This window comes from Toxorhynchites rutilus, chromosome 3 (genome assembly GCF_029784135.1).
Source record: "Toxorhynchites rutilus septentrionalis strain SRP chromosome 3, ASM2978413v1, whole genome shotgun sequence".
NCBI classification, from domain to species: Eukaryota; Metazoa; Arthropoda; class Insecta; order Diptera; family Culicidae; genus Toxorhynchites; species Toxorhynchites rutilus.
In genome coordinates, this window is record NC_073746.1 from 10,044,048 (window position 1) to 10,063,643 (window position 19,596).

The following is a 19,596-nucleotide window of genomic DNA, read 5'->3' on the forward strand; positions in this document are numbered from 1 at the left end:
CCTTCATCCGCAATTGTCAAAACAGTCAAAGCGATGATAGCGGCAAACGTTTGTTATTGTTTACAAACGCGCGAGGGTTGAACTTTTAGAATCCTATATTCTCAATCAACGCAATCAATTTTTCTATGAGAATCCAAGAAATAATCTTAAAGAAATGGTGGGTAAAATTTGAAGCAATTCGATGTACATGTTCTGATTGAAAATGCTTATTTTTTCAGCTGCCCCTATCACTGCTAAAAACGGCACAAAGCCATCCAATGGTGAGTATAATAATGTAGCCGTGGAATATGGAATATATCAACGAATATCATTTTGAAGCGATTTATTCTCCTATTTTGTTTTACTTCGCACCCGAATTAATATTGAGCCTATCAAAAGTGAGACAAATTATGTATAATAATGAACGCAAGGGTTCGATTTGCAAATATGTTTTCGCTTTAGAACTTGTGCATTTGCAGTTGCTCTCAGAATTTTTCAAATGATAAGTACGCATTTTTTGCTTGAACGCAAGGGTACTAGTGATGGCCTCGTTGCACAGGGCCACTTCCTACTTGGCCTGAGCTTCTAGTAAACTATTTTCTCTTGCGTTAGCGCATCTGCTTCCTAACTCTATTCCCCAAGTAATCAAGCTACTCGGTGAGGACATCCAGCATGTAGTGAAACTGGTTTATCGTCCATCTGGGTGGTGCGTAGAAACTGCATGCGAAATTTCCGTTGATCTATGTGATCACAAAACCCTCGCGTAACCTTGGGACTACCTTCTGAATGGGATATTGGCCCATGACTTGAATTGTGGTCATTTCCGCTCTATCCGTCACCCGTTACGCGACACGGCTACGCGATAATTGCGACATCACGGTTTGTTTCTGTCGTTGACTCCCACAATAGTTGCTGTGCGGTGTTAAGCTTATTTTGGGTTATTTCCATCACTGTTAACTTGCCCTTACCTGTTTATACACAGGTTAATTGAAGCCTATCGTCGTATGGTCGTTACCGTACTCTTTTTGACGTAGAACTACGTCTTCCATTAAGGGTGCCAAATCAGAAAATAGGTCACGTTTTTATGAAATAATGTTAACGTTAATAACTATTTTTGTCGCGAACGGATTTGGGCGATTTACATACTAAACGAATCGGAAATTCCCTAAAATTTGTTTAATATGCTACACCACAGAATGCCCTGGTTTGTAAATGGTTATAATTCATGAAAATTTTAAGCGTTTCCATTTTCCCATAAATTCGTCTGTCTATTTGTGTGCTTTGCCGAACAGAGCAACTTATCGACGAGCAACGAAGGGGAAATCGTAGGATTTAAAATCTCCGTAAACAAAGGAAAAAAAGAAGAATGAAGGGGAACACTTGCCTAGAGTATAAACCAGGGTTGCCAATATTATTTTAAAAAAAACTGGAAGAAAACTGGATCTTGTGAAACCGTTTTATTTTACGAAGATCGGGATTGATTTACCTAAAATGATTCCAATGCTTGATAAATGAAATATCCTTCAAAGCTTTATGCAGTATTTAAAAAAAATATAATTTATTCATAAAATGTCAAAATAAACCATTGAGTAATCATATCATTCGAGCAAAACATTACTGTGAAACAATATTTGAGGAGCATTTTTCTAGAACCTGTAGAAATTAGGAAAGTTTTTTCTGTCAAAACTTGAAAAAATCGCATTTATTGCTTCATGGCCATAAAATCACTGATAGAAGATCGTCACAAAACTGCGACAATCGTCCCACAATATTATTCCAATACTAATATGAAAAAAATATTTTTTATTATTTTATTATCTTTATTATTTATTATCAGTTATTCAAGGGATAGGAAGGATGAGGGAGGGTTACCATATCTACAGATTCTCCAGTCTTTTTGAAACGACAAATGACGTTTCTTCTTCTTCTTCTTTTTGGCTTTAAGAGGGTTTAAACTTTTCAGTTCATTCGCCTCTAGCCAAATGACGTTTCAATTTTAGTTATGGCTTGATGTCAATAATACTTTTTTTCCCATCTAGCCTATTTTATTCATTGAATCATTTGTATCATTTTGAGTCAGACGTGTCACTACATTTTGACATACGGATTTAGCGTGCTATCCTGCTTTCACATGTTCGATCTGAAGCGAGAAAATACAAAGGTCTGCGCCATCGGTTAGCGTTACAATTAATAAATAACACTGTTTATCTTTCTCTTACTGATGCACTTACTACAAACAGATGAGAGGCACAAATTGAAAAAAAAACTAGATATTGTTCGCGTCGCGAAAATTGTCCAAATCTGAGTGCTTTTTGCTCTCCGGGATTCTTAATATTTTTCTACCTATCGAATGCCCCTCTATTTCAATTTAATTATAAAATTTCCCATAGTAAAAAGAAATAGCGTTGAAAAAAAAGCTTCTAATTTCCCATATATTCATGTTGTTTCCCTAACACGGACAGGGTTAAGTCTAATCCGTGTTAGGAAAACGTATTGCGGTCTGCACATTTATAGTTATGTTTCGCACAGTCTAAAGTGAATTTTCTGATATCAAATGATATTAGGCTGTCAAAAAAGTCCTGAGGTTTTTTTTTTGAATTTTCATTTGTTCATAAAATTAGTTACAATAATCTGTTTTAAGTCAAATATGCGCCGTTTTGTTCGATGACTTGTTCCCAACGAGATGCCAACTTCATAATACCCCTGTTATAGAAGCTCGCTTCCTTATTGGCAAAAAACTCGGATAGCCAATTTTCACAGGCCTCTTTTGTGGCTAACTTCTGACTACCTAGCTCGTTCGCCATGAACAAAAACAGGTGGTAGTCACTTGGTGCAAGGTTCGGACTATACGGCGGATGCAAAAGAACCTCCCATCCGAGCTCCCGGAGCTTCTGGCGCGTCACCAAAGAAGTGTGTGGCCTGGCGTTGTCCTGATGGAAGACAATGCGGTCTCTGTTTATCAAAGATGGCCTCTTCTTCATGAGTGCTACCTTCAAGCGGTCCAGTTTTTGGCAGTACAGGTCCGAATTGAGCGTTTGGCCATAGGGAAGCAGCTCATAATAGATTATTCCTTGACAATCCCACCAAACACACAGCAGAACCTTCCTGGCCGTTAATGAGGATTTGGCCACCGTCTGAGCGGCTTCAGCGGGCTTCGGCCACGACCGTTTGCGCTTCACGTTGTCGTAAGTGACTCACTTTTCATCGCCAGTCACCATCCGCTTCAGAAACGGGTCGATTTTGTTGCGATTCACCAGCGATTCACATGCGTCGATACGGTCAAAGATGTTTTTTTGCGTCAACGTGTGTGGCACCCATACATCGAGCTTCTTTGTGAATCCAAGCTTCTTCAAATGGTTAATAACGGTTTGATGACTTATCCCCAGCTCTTGGCCGATGCTACGGCTGCTACTATGCCGGTCTTTCTCGGCTAATTCAGCGATTTTGTCGCAATTTTCAACGACAGGCCTTCCGGAGCGTGGCGCGTCTTCGACGACCTCTACACCAGAACGAAAACGTTGAAACCATCGTTGTGCGGTGGAAATGGAAAGTGAATCGGGTCCATAAACTGCACAAATTTTTATGGCAGCTTGAGATGCATTTTTGCCTTTGTCATAGTAGTACTGTAAAATATGTCAGATTTTCTCTTTATTTTGCTCCATATTTGCGACACTATAACTCACGAACGACTTAACCAAACAAAACACTGTCAAGGACGCGCAAAAATACCTTTCCAACAAGCTATAGTATGACTCGATACAATGAATACAACTAGAAATACGCGCTTACAACGACACCTCGCGGAAATACCGCAGGACTTTTTTGACAGCCTAATATTAACTCCATTCATGAAACAGGGAAGCTCAAGCCGTTGAAAATATTGAATTCGTCCGCAACAAGATGGCTCTTACTGGAATCCGTTGTTAGACATAACCTGGAGATGTTCAACAACGACCGACACCAAATAGTGAAACTAATTTTGAATCATTTAAACGACTCGATGACCAAACCTGTTTTTTTACTATTGATTATTAGGTAGAATAAAACAAACTGAAAAAACTAAATTAAATCAAATTAATTGAGAAACTAGCAAAATTTTTCTCTCTCGAGCTATGTATGTTCAGAATAATACACAAATCTAAGGAAGCAGGATTGGACTTTGGAAATCTAAAGAAGCCAAATATATCTACATCGATGTTGAAGTTGTAGAAACAGAAGCTACTGAACTGTGCGAGAGAAGAAAAATAACTTTTTAGACTGATTTTTTTTCAAACGTTTGAACGACGAAAGCTCGAATAAAACAAATTAATTTAAATAAAAACATACCCAAAATTTGTTTTTTAGAATGCGGAAATTCTATTAAAACCTTTCCGTAACCTAAGCATACGATCATATGCTATGATATATACTGAAACTAAGTGATACTAAAGCTAAGATTATTTTTTAAAATTGTTCTTATAATTTTTAAAAAAGATATCAATTCAGATTTCCGGAGAAAGAAAACCTAGATGAAAAGATTTTTTTAGATCAAAAACACATATTTTATTGTAGCAACCCTGGGAGGGATAATATTCATACATTGTGAATTTATTTTACATGAAATGGATAAAGCTGAAGCAAATATAATAAAAAAAACTGGATAAAACTGGATGATATTTTGAAAAACTGGAAGATTTTAGGATTTAACTGTTTGACTGGATCGAGAAAAAAAAACTGGAAGAAATCAGTTTAAACTGGAACATTGGCAACGCTGGTATGAACAGTGGATCTCGCTGAGGCAAACTTTCAGTCTCGTTCTGTATTCAAACCAATAAACATCGCTTGTTCTTCTTTGTTTTGCGTCATCACAAGTCTTCGTTCAAGATTGAGCTGTGGACGCCACCAAGTTATTCATTCGCTGATGTCCCTGGCATTGCAATCATTGCATCAAACTAACGCCATTGCATTAAGGTTCTGATCTACACTAGAGATGGGCAAACCGTTCACGAACGGTACAGAAGAACTAGTTCGCCAGAAAGAGTGAACGAACAGTCGCTCTTTTTTAAAGAACGGTAGTTCGCCCACGAACTGATTGCGAGCGAACGGTTTGTGATCGAACTGAATCCGAAAGAACTGTTTGCGAGTGAACTGTTTGAGAACGAGCTGATTCAGAACGAACTGTTTGGGAGTGAACTGTATGGGAAAAAACTGTTTGAGAACGAACGAGTGCAGCTGAACTGATTTGCGCTAGACGGAATGGATAAATATAAAGAGAACGCTTGTAAGAAAAATGAAACGATATTGTCATTTAAGTATAAAATGCATGTAACGCAAGGTTTATTTTGTTTATGTATACTCAATTTGTGGTTAAAAATTAAATTAGATTTTCTTAGATTTAAAGGCTATATATTTCCAATTTCATGTATTTTCAGAATCAGAATCAAGATGATGGGCAAGATGATGATTTTAAATTTTTCCTTGCTTTCAATCCATTGTTTGACATATTGCATGTATGTGTTATCGTGATTGTTTGTATGATTGACTGCTGGATTTGTTCTCTGAATGAACCATTATGAAACATGATCTTACAAGGAACCTGTGTTTTGTCCTAATAGAAAATATGAAAAATTGCACATATTTTGTGCGCATCAACTTATTAAATATACTTTTGTCGATAAACATATTTTCACATACACATACATATTTGCGACTTTGGAAGAAGAAGCACCTTATCTTTCCCCACTAAATTTCAGAAATATAAATCCCATATGAATAAAGAAATCTACTATCCAATCCAACGATATCAATGAATAGCTGTCTATTGATGTTGGGTTCCAGCTAATATTCTATGTTGTTCTTAATACCGCTGAACGAAAGAGCGAAAGAACGGTTCAAAAGAACTGATTCACTTAGGTGAACGGTTAGTGATTGAACCGTTCATCAAAGTGAACAGTTTTGCCCATCTCTAATCTACACAATTGTGTGAGGAATCATCAAGCTAGGCTATCGTCGGCTCACCAAGACAATAAATGTTCTGGAATTTTGTCTGTGATTTAGTTTCGCATGGCGGTAGCAAAACTCTCTCCACCAAGGATGGCAGCTAAGCTAATCTAGACGGGCAATGTTCACAGAAAGGGCTTCTGTTGAAAAGAGGGCAAAACGGAGATAAGTGTGTGTATATTTAGTTGCTTCAAGCCATCGAAATATGGATATTCAGGTGCGTACGTGCGTGTTTCATAACCCGTACGTAAAAATAGTGCGGGAGGGAAATATTTGCGTTAGGGTTTTAGCAATGAATCTCTGCTGAGGTAAATATTCAGTCTTTTTCCAAGCAGTTAACATTGTTTGTTTTCCGTCATCAAAAGGGCTTCGTTGGTGCCTTTAACATTGCATCAATGCATTGAACTGACGTTATGGCAACGCAGGCGTTGAGGTTGTGCACCAAAAAAATATTTGAGGAATACCAAGTATCTTGAATGTCGTACTGGAATGTTAGAAGTTATTTGGGTTCGCGTGCCAGTTGCAAAACTGTCTTCAACTAGGATTGCATTTGCGCTAATTTTGATCATAATGAAGCAATGCTAATGTTTTCAAGGTTGTTGATACTAACAAAAAGAGTTTATTTCGCTTGTTTAGTCACCAAGAAAGTAAATGTCGTTCTGGAATGTTGTATGTGATTAGGTTTCGCTTGCCAGTAGCAACTTTCTCCACTAAGGATGACAGCTGCGCTTATCTCGAGCATGAGAAAGTAATGCAACTAGAGGTGCGATTCCACTGAGGCAATACTAAATAACATGTATCATGATATTTGATACTTGCAAGTGTGTTCATTGTTGTTGTTTTCATGCGGTACCAAAGATATATTGTTGTAGATATGAGATGTCGAATAATGGTACAACATGTATATAATTGACTGTAGCCGAGTCTAGATCAATTGCGAAAAAGGCCACCGGAATAGCGTTCGAGGTGAATTCTCAATGCATTGACATGAAATAAATTGTGACATATGATTAGCTAGTGTATTGTTCTACGAGAGCAAGAATGAATCATCTATCAATTATCGTCAACTGATTCTACAATGAAAAAAACATTTCAGATATTATTCTACTAAGCAGTTATTCCTAAAATTTCACAGCATTATAGAATAACATCCGAAGTTATGAACAAGCGACTTATATGAAATAACAGCTTAGTTCTACGTCAACAATGCGGTCGTATCTTGGACACAACCTCCTATAATTTTTTCATTAAAAAAGTTGGGTCTGAGCCTAGGGGCACGGACGGGATCTTGACATAGGACTGTGATTGTGTGTAGTAATTGCATTTAAATTGAGTTTTTCATTGTTCAAAATCTGTATTTTTGACGTAGGACTACGTCTTTCAGTTCTGTACCGGGGTGTAAGTTCAAAGTTTCGAAAATGAGAGAGTAACGTTTGACTGCAAGTTTTTGAACGTTAATACCTCTTTTCCGGCTGAACGGAGTGGTTTGATAATCATTTCATTTGAGAGACATAATGTCCACGAGTTATATAATTGTTAATTATTGACCCGAAAACTTGTTTCAATAGTTTTAAAATTGCTTTGAAAACAGACTATTGAAAACGTAACAATCTAACTCATTGATGATGATTGCTTTTGTGGTGATCGGAATGTGTTCCCGAACACGGACGCAAAATCAAAGCAACTGGAGAAACCGTCATCGCAAATATATGCAGGCTGTGATTTCTTTTGCTCGCTTGCAAATGCGCTCGAGTAAAGGAAGATTTGCGCATTCGGTTCCCGTGATACAATTGGGACCAAGAGCATCAGTTTCTATTTTGACACTGCGTGGAGAGGTCATGGAAATCCGTCGGAGCAGATAGATTCGTTTACGCATTTGCAAAATCGATTAGGTGTCGCGTGATGCAATCGCAACCAAGAGCGGTGACTATTCACCGTTAGGCATTACACATTTCCCCCAACGTGTTACAAGCTTTTTTTAAACCTTCACTGATAAAATCTTCCGACTTTTCTCGAATCTAGGACGCGATAGCTACATCCACCTCATTGTCCGAGCTGTAATGATTACCCTTACGGTCTCTCTTCAGCAGAGGAAAAAGAAAATAGCAAAGCGCAAGGTCGAGAGAATACGGGGAATAGGTGGAATTGATTCAAACTTCAGATTTTTCAGAGCCTCTTCATTTGCACGCGAAGGGTATTGACGAGCGTTGCCGTGTTGCAATGTTTATGGCGCTTGGTATTTCCGAAGAGGAATCGATTCATCTTTTGAGCGTTAATAATTATTGTACGATTCAATGAAGTGGTATGATAATCACCTTATTCGAAAGATAAAATATCTTAGAGTTATATGTTTGTTACTTATTGAATGCTAAGACAACGGTAATCCTACGTCCACCTTGCGGTTGTATCACAGGTATAACCCACATCTAGTTTTTTCTCTTTTGATACATCAAATGGATGCCCTGGAAAAAACGTTTCCTGTATGTTCTCGTATCTTTTAAACGGGTTAGATGACATAACGTGGTAGAATTCGGTACCGCATTCTGTTAAAAAATGTACACAAAAATACCATTAAAGCCATCACTACACTTTTCTTCTGTTTATTCATTCATGCAGAAGTAGACAAAGAGTCATCATGTGTCATTTTTAAACACAAGTTAAATAGTTAAGACCTACATAAATATAAGCCTGAGTCAAATCAATCTATGACTACAAAAATATATTATAGATAAAAATAGCATTATCTCCTTCGTTACCACGTTGTCCGGAACATTGTTTGCAATAACTTTGTAGCCCTGTAAGATCGCGACTACTCAAGCTATCATAATCTGATTTACGTGGGTATACCCTTCCGATTTTCTAAATCTGCAGCCATTTAAATTCATTTATTGCAATTTTTCATAACAAATAACATACTCGATATTATGACATCCTGGACCACAATTACACAAATTGTTAGTAGTAAGACCTACACGATAAAAACATGAATTGTGCACAAATTGATTGGACAACATATTAGGCTGTCAAAAAAGTCCTGCGGTATTTCCGCGAGGTGTCGTTGTAAGCGCGTAGTTCTAGTTATATTCATTGTATCGAGTCATACTATAGCTTGTTGGAAAGGTATTTTTGCGCGCTATAATATAGTCTTTGACAGTGTTTTGTTTGGTTAAGTCGTTCGTGAGTTATAGTGTCGCAAATATGGAGCAAAATAAAGAGAAAATCCGACTTATTTTACAGTACTACTATGACAAAGGCAAAAATGCATCTCAAGCTGCCAATAAAATTTGTGCAGTTTATGGACCCGATACAGTTTCCATTTCCACCGCACAACGATGGTTTCAACATTTTCGTTCTGGTGTAGAGGTCGTTGAAGATGCGCCACGCTCCGGAAGGCCTGTCGTCGAAAATTGCGACAAAATCGCTGAATTAGCCGAGAAAGACCGGCATAGTAGCAGCCGTAGCATCGGCCAAGAGCTGGGATAATTCATCAAACCGTTATTAACCATTTGAAGAAGCTTGGATTCACAAAGAAGCTCGATGTATGGGTGCCACACACGTTGACGCAAAAAACATCTTTGACCGTATCGACGCATGTGAATCGCTGCTGAATCGCAACAAAATCGACCCGTTTCTGAAGCGGATGGTGACTGGCGATGTCACAACCCCTCGGTGTTGTGTCGCTCCTCAGATATCCGTGCCTCCAGTCAAAACCGCACGCCCATGCCGTAGAATGGCAGTTGGATAGGCGAACAACGAACTATATTGGTTACAGAAAACATGAATAGATGTGATTTCCATGTGTAGAACGTGCAGTGCATTGTAGTTGAATTGCTTATTTCTAAATTTCCTAAAGTAAAACTAATTTCTTAAAACTATTGAGTATATCACAATTATATATTAATTAAGACTATTGTTTGAGCTTAACCTAAAATTCTCATATACTACGAATCGAACAAAAGGTAAAAAGAATTATAATTTTGCTAATTAAAACCTTTAATTACGGAATATTAATCTCCTAGGACTAGTAGTAGAGTGAATATAGGAGTAAAGGAAGGGAAAAAAAAAACGGAGAAGAAAAACTAAACGTAAGTCACATGAAATATAAATTGTGAAAGAAACTTATATTTTGTTTGTCATAGGATATTAAAATATACATTATTTGAAATCTCGGAACATCTTTTAATATCGTTTACTTGGAGAGGATGTCCGACTCAGCCGAATCTACTACTCCTATATCCAGCAAGGCTACAACAAGCACGGAAAAGCCAGGGGTTGAGAAGAAATCACCGAAAGCCCCTCAACAGCTCGCCCCCATGAAGGAACGGAGTTGTGATTTGTGTCAGACTGCTGATAACAGCCGGATGGTCCAATGCGACTGCTGTGAAGGTTGGACTCATTTCGATTGTGCTGGAGTGACGGAGAACGTCGAAGACTACGAATGGATTTGTTCGAAATGCGAGACCGCGGCGACAAACCAACAGAAGATGAAGACGACCAAAAGGAACACCAGAAGTGCAGTGAAGAAAGCCAATCTAGCAGTTGCAAGTGCTATGAAATCGAAATCAAGAAAATCTAAGAAAATGGTGAAGAATTCGAGTCTTAAGGGTCATCCTCAGAGCAAAGAAGTAGCTGATCGGGAGAATTCACAACATTTTATGGATGAGGAAAAGTCTGCGAAAATCGAGAAGGTGAATAAATCAGCAAAATCTAAATCTGTGGCGTCAGACTCGTTGAACAAATCAATGCAAACTCTGAAAATGCAGCTTCAAAAGGTGCTGGCAGGAGAGACGCTCATGTTTGAGGAAATGAAACGGAAGCGGGAATTGATGGCGAGAAAGTTCGAACTGATGGAGGAAATAGCTGAAGCTAGCGGTGGCGGTGGTTCTGACACACAATTTGGGGGTGACGCGGAGCGAGATAGAAGCTCCGATTCCGAAGAGGAGGAGCAAGCCGAAAGCGACGATGACGACGAAAGCGATGACGATCACCACGAACCTTTCGTTCCAAAGCGACAGTCAACGCCAGTTCAAAAAATGTCGCATAAAACCTCCAGCCAAAGCAGACATCACTCTCAGATGAACGTTACGCTCAGCCGTGAACAGGTCGCTGCACGGCAGGTAATATCATGTGATCTTCCCCGGTTTAGTGGGAATCCCGAAGAGTGGCCGATGTTTATATCGACATACGAAAGCACGACAACGATGTGCGGATATAGGGTTGAGGAGAACATGATCCGCCTCCGGAATTGCCTGAAGGATGAAGCCTTTGCAACAGTGCGAAGTTTCTTGATGCATCCGTCAACGGTATCGAAAGCAATAAGCGTTCTTAAACTCAGATTTGGGCAGCCGCACATGATTATCGGTTCTCTACGGGAAAAAATTCTAGCCATGGCACAAGTTAGATCAGATTCCATTGAGAAACTCGTGGACTATGCCCTCGCTGTTCAGAATCTACGTTCTACTATCGACGCATGTGGGAGGAGAGAGTACATGCGTGACGTAACGCTAATGCAGGAACTCGTCAGCAAACTTCCTCCTGCGATAAAGCTAGACTGGGCGAGGCATAGCAAGACACTGAGAAAGCCGAATTTGGTTGCGTTTTCCGACTGGATTTACTCGATAGCAGAAGATGCCAGCATTGTCGCAGAACCTCGAAAATCCTTTAGCTATGTACAAGACACCCGTGGGAAACGCCAAGGTAAAGCCTTTGTCAACACACACGTAGAATCGCCATCGGTGACCGTACCCGGACAGAAATCTGCAAACGTTCGTCCGAGTGTCAACTACCAGTTCACCGAGAAATCCGGAACGATAGTGTCGAAGAGTTGTCCGATTTGTAAGGGAAGTTGTCCGAATGCTACGAAATGTAAGCGATTTCAGGACCTCTCGTATGAAGCACGCTGGGCTGCGGTTCGCGAATTCAGAATTTGTCGTAAGTGTTTGCGACAGCATGGAGAAAACTGCAACAGTAAACCATGCGGTGTCGACGGATGTACGTTCAAGCACAATGCACTTCTACACAAGTACCTCGTTGTACCGAATGAGAGGGAAGTGAGTTCCTTTCAAACGAAATCGAACGAGGAACGGAGTGTTAACACTCATCAAATGGAAACTGCTTTGGAATTGTTTCGCTATTTGCCGGTTACACTGTTTGGGCCGAGCAAGCAGGTGGAGTGCTACGCCTTTCTGGACGATGGATCCGAGTTGACGCTGTTAGACGAACAAATTGCCTGTGACCTAGAGCTGTCAGGAGAGTCGAAACCGCTGTGTCTTAAGTGGGCAGGAGGAACTCATCGCTTTGAAGAAAAATCGCGGAATCGAGGGGTCAGCTGCCGACGGGAAGTACACTTACCACATTTGTGCGTGTAATCTGCAGAGCGACGATCGAATTCACCAAGAAGTTAAACAGTACTTTAGCCTAGATAGCTTGGGAATCGTGTCGCCGGTGAGTTCTCTGATGTCAAGAGACGATGAAAGGGCGCTATCGTTGTTGAAAACTTTCACACGAGTCGCTGAAAAGAAGTACGAAACGGACCTTCTCAGACGTTTCGATACTATCCGTCTGCCTGACAGCCGTCCGATGGCCATTCAAAGACTAAACTGTCTCCAAAGGCGTCTATCAAGAGATGATGATCTTAAGCGTGCCTTCACTGATAAGTTGGCAGAATACCAAACCAAAGGTTATGTAAGGAAGGTTAACCCAGAGGAACTCGTTCATAAACAGGGGCAAACATGGTATCTTCCCACTTTCCCGGTGATAAATCCCAACAAACCTGGGAAAATCAGGGTCGTGTGGGATGCAGCCGCTTCCGTGCATGGAGTATGCCTCAACTCTGTTTTGCTCACAGGGCCGGATATGATGACCTCTTTGGTATCAGTTCTGCTACAATTCTGAGAACATCGTATCGCTATATGTGGAGATATTCGCGAGATGTTTCTCCAGATAGGAATTCGACCCACCGATCAGTTCTATCAACTCTTTCTGTGGTGGGATGATACTGAACAGCAAGAGCCGAGCACGTTCGTCGTTGAAGTCATGATTTTTGGAGCACGTTCATCGCCAACCACGGCACAGTTCGTGAAAAATCATAACGCTCAGCGTTTCGAAGCCGAGTATCCAGCAGCAGCCGTCGCTATAATCAATAACCACTATGTGGACGACATGCTTGCAAGCACTGAGACGGAAGAAGAAGCCATAGAACTCGCGAAGGCCGTGAAATTCATCCACGCCCAAGGGGGCTTTGAAATACGTAATTGAACTTCCAACTCTTGTAGAGTTCTGAAAGCCTTGAACGAAGAACCTACTGAAGAGAAGAATCTAAACTTATCAGCAGAGATGGCAACGGAGAAAGTTTTGGGGATGTGGTGGAACACATCGACGGATTGTTTCATGTTCAAGATCTGCTATCGACGTTTCGATGCTGCGCTATTTGATGGGAGTCGAGCTCCAACCAAGCGAGAATTGCTTCGCATCATAATGACAGTTTTTGACCCGCTCGGTCTCATATCGCATTTCTTGATGATTCTCAAGGTTACTCTCCAGGAAGTATGGCGAATCGGATTGAAATGGGATGAGCAAATCACTGGAAAGCAGTTCGAAAGTTGGAAATCCTGGGTTAAATTGCTGCCGAAACTGGAAGACATTCAAATTCCTAGATGTTTTCATCACGCGACATCGATCGGGGATCCAACCCATACGTTCGTAGATGCAGGTGAAAACGGTATGGCAGCGGTAGTATATCTGCGCTTCGAGGAAGATGGTTTAGTAGAGTGCGCATAGGTTGGTGCGAAAACACGCGTAACTCCTCTAAGATACCTGTCGATCCCACGATCGGAACTCCAGGCAGCGGTCATCGGAACGAGGTTAGCTAATACTGTAACTAAATCACTTTCCCTTCGGATATCACAGCGCTATTTCTGGTGCGACTCCCGAAATGTTCTGTGCTGGCTGCGATCCGACCACCGTCGATACAGCCAGTATGTGGCCGCTCGAGTTAGTGAAGTGCTAGACACTACGGAAATAGATGAGTGGCATTGGATTCAGTCGGAGTGGAACGTTGCCGACGACGGTACAAAATGGACAGGACAGGTGGAGCTGAAAATTGAAGATCGCTGGTTTCTGGGGCCGGAATTTTTGATAGGACCGGAGGAAAGCTGGCCAAAACGCAGTTTTATTAGGGAAACAACTGATGAAGAGATTCGGTCAAGCGCACTGTTCCATGGTAAAAATGCAGAACCGGTTGTTATGACAAGTAACTATTCACGATGGATCTATCTAGTGAGAGTAACAGCATATGTACAACGCTTCGTGGATAACGTTCAGTCCAAGCGAAAGAAAATACCACAGCGTAGCGGACCACTAACGAATGACGAACTTCGACGGGTCCAGGAATACCACTTTCGCCAGGCACAGCGAGATGCTTACGCAGAGGAGCTAAGGCTGTTGGGAGGTTCTAATAACGAGGGGGAACGAATAACGCAGGTTACAAGTAGCAGCAAGATTCACAAGCTGAGCTCCTTTTTGGACCCGGCAAATCTTTTACGAATGAACAGCAGGGCCGCGAAATGTATATTCCTATTTCCAGATGAAAAGTACCCAATCATACTTCCCGATGATCATCCCGTCACTCATTTGGTGCTCGCCGATTTTCATGAAAGGTATCATCACCGAAACTATGCTACGGTTGCGAATGAAGTTCGCCAAAGATTTTGTATTCCACGTTTGAGACGAACGCTTCGTAAGATGAGACACAGGTGTCAATGGTGTCGGAACCGCGATGTAAGTCCGGTGCCACCAGAAATGGATGAGCTTCCTCAAACCAGGTTGGCTGCGTTCAGCAGACCATTCTCTCACGTTGGAGTAGATTTTTTCGGGCCGGTTGAAGTCATTGCGGGTCGCAAAGTAGAAAAGCGTTGGGGTGTCCTGATGACGTGCCTTACGATTCGGGCTCTTCATATCGAGGTCGCCAGTTCACTTAACACGAGTTCGTGTATTATGGCGTTGAATAACTTCATTGCTCGTCGAGGAATTCCTGTTTGCTTCTATAGCGACAGAGGGACAAATTTTGTTGGTGCTTCCAAAGAATTGCGTGAGGCCGTCCGTGCTTTAGATAAACACCAGCTGTCGAATGAGTTCACTACAGCTTCGACGTCCTGGCGTTTCAATCCGCCAGCTACCCCCCACATGGGTGGCAGCTGGGAGAGACTTGTCCAATCGGTAAAGCGGAATCTGACGGAAATCCTCAGAAGTAGACGGCCAACAGACGAGGAGCTGCGTAGTGCATTGACCCTGATTGAAGGCGTACTCAACAGTCGTCCCTTGACAGAGGTTCCCGTAGATAACGAGTCCGAACCAGCGCTCACACATTTCTTATTAGGTTCATCGGATGGTTCGAAGCCTTTCACACTGTGTGACGACAATGTACAAACCGTGCGTCGTGGATGGCAGGTTTCACAGGTTATGGCGAACGCTTTCTGGAAACGCTGGTTGCGGAACTATTTACCTGAAATTACCAAGAGATCAAAATGGTTCAAAAAGGTAAAACCTATTTCCGTAGGGGACATAGTGGTAATTGTGGATCCTGAACATCCACGAAATTGCTGGCCGAAAGGCAAGGTAATTGGTACCGTGGAGAAGGGAGGTCAGGTACGCAGAGCTACGGTCCAAACATCAAGAGGAGTTTACGAACGCCCAGCCGTTAAATTAGCCGTCCTCGATATCTGGAGCGAAAGTTCGTAGGCCAACTCTCGGATTTGGCATACGGGGGGGAGTGTCACAACCCCTCGGTGTTGTGTCGCTCCTCAGATATCCGTGACCCCAGTCAAAACCGCACGCCCATGCCGTAGAATGGCAGTTGGATAGGCGAACAACGAACTATATTGGTTACAGAAAACATGAATAGATGTGATTTCCATGTGTAGAACGTGCAGTGCATTGTAGTTGAATTGCTTATTTCTAAATTTCCTAAAGTAAAACTAATTTCTTAAAACTATTGAGTATATCACAATTATATATTAATTAAGACTATTGTTTGAGCTTAACTTAAAATTCTCATATACTACGAATCGAACAAAAGGTAAAAAGAATTATAATTTTGCTAATTAAAACCTTTAATTACGGAATATTAATCTCCTAGGACTAGTAGTAGAGTGAATATAGGAGTAAAGGAAGGGGAAAAAACGGAGAAGAAAAACTAAACGTAAGTCACATGAAATATAAATTGTGAAAGAAACTTATATTTTGTTTGTCACAGGATATTAAAATATACATTATTTGAAATTTCGGAACATCTTTATTCTTCTCCATCGTAAAAAAAAAAGTAACAGGCGATGAAAAGTGGGTCACTTACGACAACGTGAAGCGCAAACGGTCGTGGTCGAAGCCCGCTGAAGCGGCTCAGACGGTGGCCAAGCCATCATTAACGACCAGGAAGGTTCTGCTGTGTGTTTAGTGGGATTGTCAAGGAATAATCTATTATGAGCTGCTTCCCTATGGCCAAACGCTCAATTCGGACCTGTACTGCCAACAACTGGACCGCTTGAAGGTAGCACTCATGAAGAAGAGGCCATCTTTGATAAACAGAGGCCGCATTGTCTTCCATCAGGACAACGCCAGGCCACACACTTCTTTGGTGACGCGCCAGAAGCTCCGGGAGCTCGGATGGGAGGTTCTTTTGCATCCGCCGTATAGTCCGGACCTTGCACCAAGTGACTACCACCTGTTTTTGTCCATGGCGAACGAGCTAGGCAGTCAGAAGTTAGCCACAAAAGAGGCCTGTGAAAATTGGCTATCCGAGTTTTTTGCCAATAAGGAAGCGAGCTTCTATAACAGGGGTATTATGAAGTTGGCATCTCGTTGGGAACAAGTCATCGAACAAAACGGCGCATATTTGACTTAAAACAGATGATTGTAACTAATTTTATGAACAAATGAAAATTCAAAAAAAAATACCGCAGGACTTTTTTGACAGCCTAATACAATATAATATAAAATTAATGCCTATTATTGGTAAATGGAGAATAATCATTTTACGCATCAACTCACATTATGGGCTAACGCCTGAATTTAGGCAAAAAGATTGCTCGATGCGTCGGGGAGGAAGCGAGTGGATAGTGCAATCGGAAGAAAACATACCCAATTAAATCGTCAAATTGTTAACTTTTTTATTATATTCCCTGTTCATGTTTCAACCAAAAATTTGTGGATAAATTTCCTGTCTAATGATATATTATATAACATAACATATGTCGCAATAACCATTTTGAGTAGTATGCGTTTGAAAACTCTTAAAAAATCGTTACATTTTCGTAGAGTGACCCCCCTATATAGAAACCAAAGACATAGTCCTATGTCAAAATGATGATTTCTTAAACTGGACAAACCTTGCAATCCTAAATTCAAATAAATTAGTGGCTGTTTCTACTAGGAATAAAGAACATGAGAATTTAGAATAATCAAACTATTTTACATTCTTTCAGTTAGTGGAACTAAAAAATGGCGAAACGTACAACGGACACTTGGTGAGCTGCGACACCTGGATGAACATCAATCTTCGTGAGGTCATCTGCACATCAAAGGTGAGAATTGAATCGCGCTGAGAATTCTTCCTTCCCTTTACAATAAATGGGCGCACATTGTTCCCAAAGGCGTCCTAACGAGCCAGAAACATAAAAATAATTCGTAACCCTATCTTTATTCGTTTCACCCCGCGTTTTACCCCCTTATCGACGATCTCTCGCAGGATGGTGATAAATTTTGGCGAATGCCCGAGTGTTATATCCGTGGCAGCACCATCAAATACCTGCGGATTCCGGATGAGGTAATCGATATGGTCAAGGAGGATGTGCAGGCCAAGTCGCGAAATCGGACGGAGCTCAGTAAAGGAGGTGGCCGCAACCAGGGCGGAGGTGGCGGCGGCGGAATCGGTGGTCAGCAGGGTGGCCGTGGTGGTGGTGGTCCCGGTGCCGGAGGCGGAGGCGGCGGACGCAATAATGCCAACGCCAATAACAGAAACACGTTCGGCGGAGGCAACCGTCCCGGGAATCGTTCTGGGCTCGGGAATCCAAATCGAAACGCTCTCAACAAGAAGTAATCATGCGGACCTCGGCTTGTCTCGCGAGGTGTGAAGAAAGAAAAGTTAAGCGGTTTCCATGACCGTTTTCAGAGAAAACATGAATAAAAAATGTATGCTTTTGTGCGGGAAGAATTGTGCTTGAGATCAGATTTAGGCTTGGTTTTTTTTTGCTGCTCGATGAATACCTTTATACACGTTTAATAGGAAACTGTCTGCTTGAAGATAAATTTAATTTCTTTTTGTATAAATTATTCCTCTTCTTTCCGTTCGGGTTCTTTTCATCCATTCTTGCGTACGCGTCCCATTTTGGTATGTATGTATGCTTCGACAGGGGTCTCTTCCAGAGACGGGAATAAAGGAATAAAGACGAAAGGCAACGAAAGAACGGAAGGGACAAAGAGTGAGGTTCTTTTTTGTCGTGACCAAAGCGGAGAGCGAGAATTAATCGTTTGAAATCTGTTAAAAACGACACCTCGGCCAAATTGAATAAACTGGTGTGAAAGAAAAGGAGAAACCGGTTTTCTTAAGAAGTATCCATTGGGCATTGTGTACTGCACGGAGTTCCCGAAGTCAGAGCTGCCAAGTGAGTGTCCAAAAATGTGTGGCCAGCTGTAGGCTGGATTATTGGATGACATATTAAGCTTTCCTAATCGGGTTGCGTTTCTTTGAATAAGGAAAGGCAACTTATGATTGTCTTTTTCATATTTATATGATAGCGATGAATCATCTTTTTCATATTCATAAGAACAAACTTCGATAAAGTTGATCCAGAAGATTACTACAAAAAATTAGTGATCTGAAATATTTCTTTTTATCTTTTTCGTATTGTTTTCGAGATTCGTGGTTTGAAACAGAAACATGTCATCCATCAATTAAGACATAATAAAACCATTTGGCATCGCTGTACGCAGCTTCCTATGGACATGCAATTCTGCGAAAACCGTTCCCATGTTCGTTCCGTGGTTGAAAGCGATCAGAAGTTTTCCTCTCAGTTTTATTCACATTCTGGCTATGTAGTAACGATGTCCGGTAATCGTTCGATTAATCGATTAGTAGAATACTTTCTACAAAACAGTTATTAATCTAACGAATATTGTGTAACCGATAATCGAAGCGGACGAATAATTCAAGTCGGTTAATCGATCCAGATAATTGGAAGAAAAAAAACCGATGCACCCAGCAAACATCAAATCGTATAAAACGCCAAAATTGTAGGTGATATACATAGATCTAAGACACAAATGGATGATATTAGATGCATAACTAGCATACACATGCAACAGTAGAAGTGATATACCAGTGGTTTTCAACCTTTTTTGCTCGATTCCCCCCCGAAAATAAGGCCCGTTGCTTCACCCCTATCAGGAAACTTTGATATAACGTCTTCTTCTTCTTCTTCAATGGCACTAACGTTCCTAGAGGAACTTCGCCGTCTCAGCGTAGTATTACTTGCGTCATTTTTTATTAGTACTTAGTTGAGATTTCTATGCCAAATAACACGCCTTGAATGCATTCTGAGTGGCAAGCTCTAGAATACGCGTGATCACAGTGCAAGTCGGAGGAAA

General features: G+C 41.1%; 1 protein-coding gene across 1 annotated transcript; it reads left to right on the top strand.

The window, feature by feature from the left end:
* On the top strand, positions 1 to 18,263 carry LOC129776475 (U6 snRNA-associated Sm-like protein LSm4). The gene is made up of 4 exons (XM_055782140.1): positions 1 to 157; positions 219 to 260; positions 17,436 to 17,534; positions 17,699 to 18,263. The coding sequence occupies exons 1-4, from the start codon at positions 155 to 157 to the stop codon at positions 18,047 to 18,049; spliced, it is 495 nt and encodes a 164-aa protein (XP_055638115.1). The 5' UTR covers positions 1 to 154; the 3' UTR covers positions 18,050 to 18,263.
* Positions 18,264 to 19,596: the final 1,333 nt, after the last annotated feature.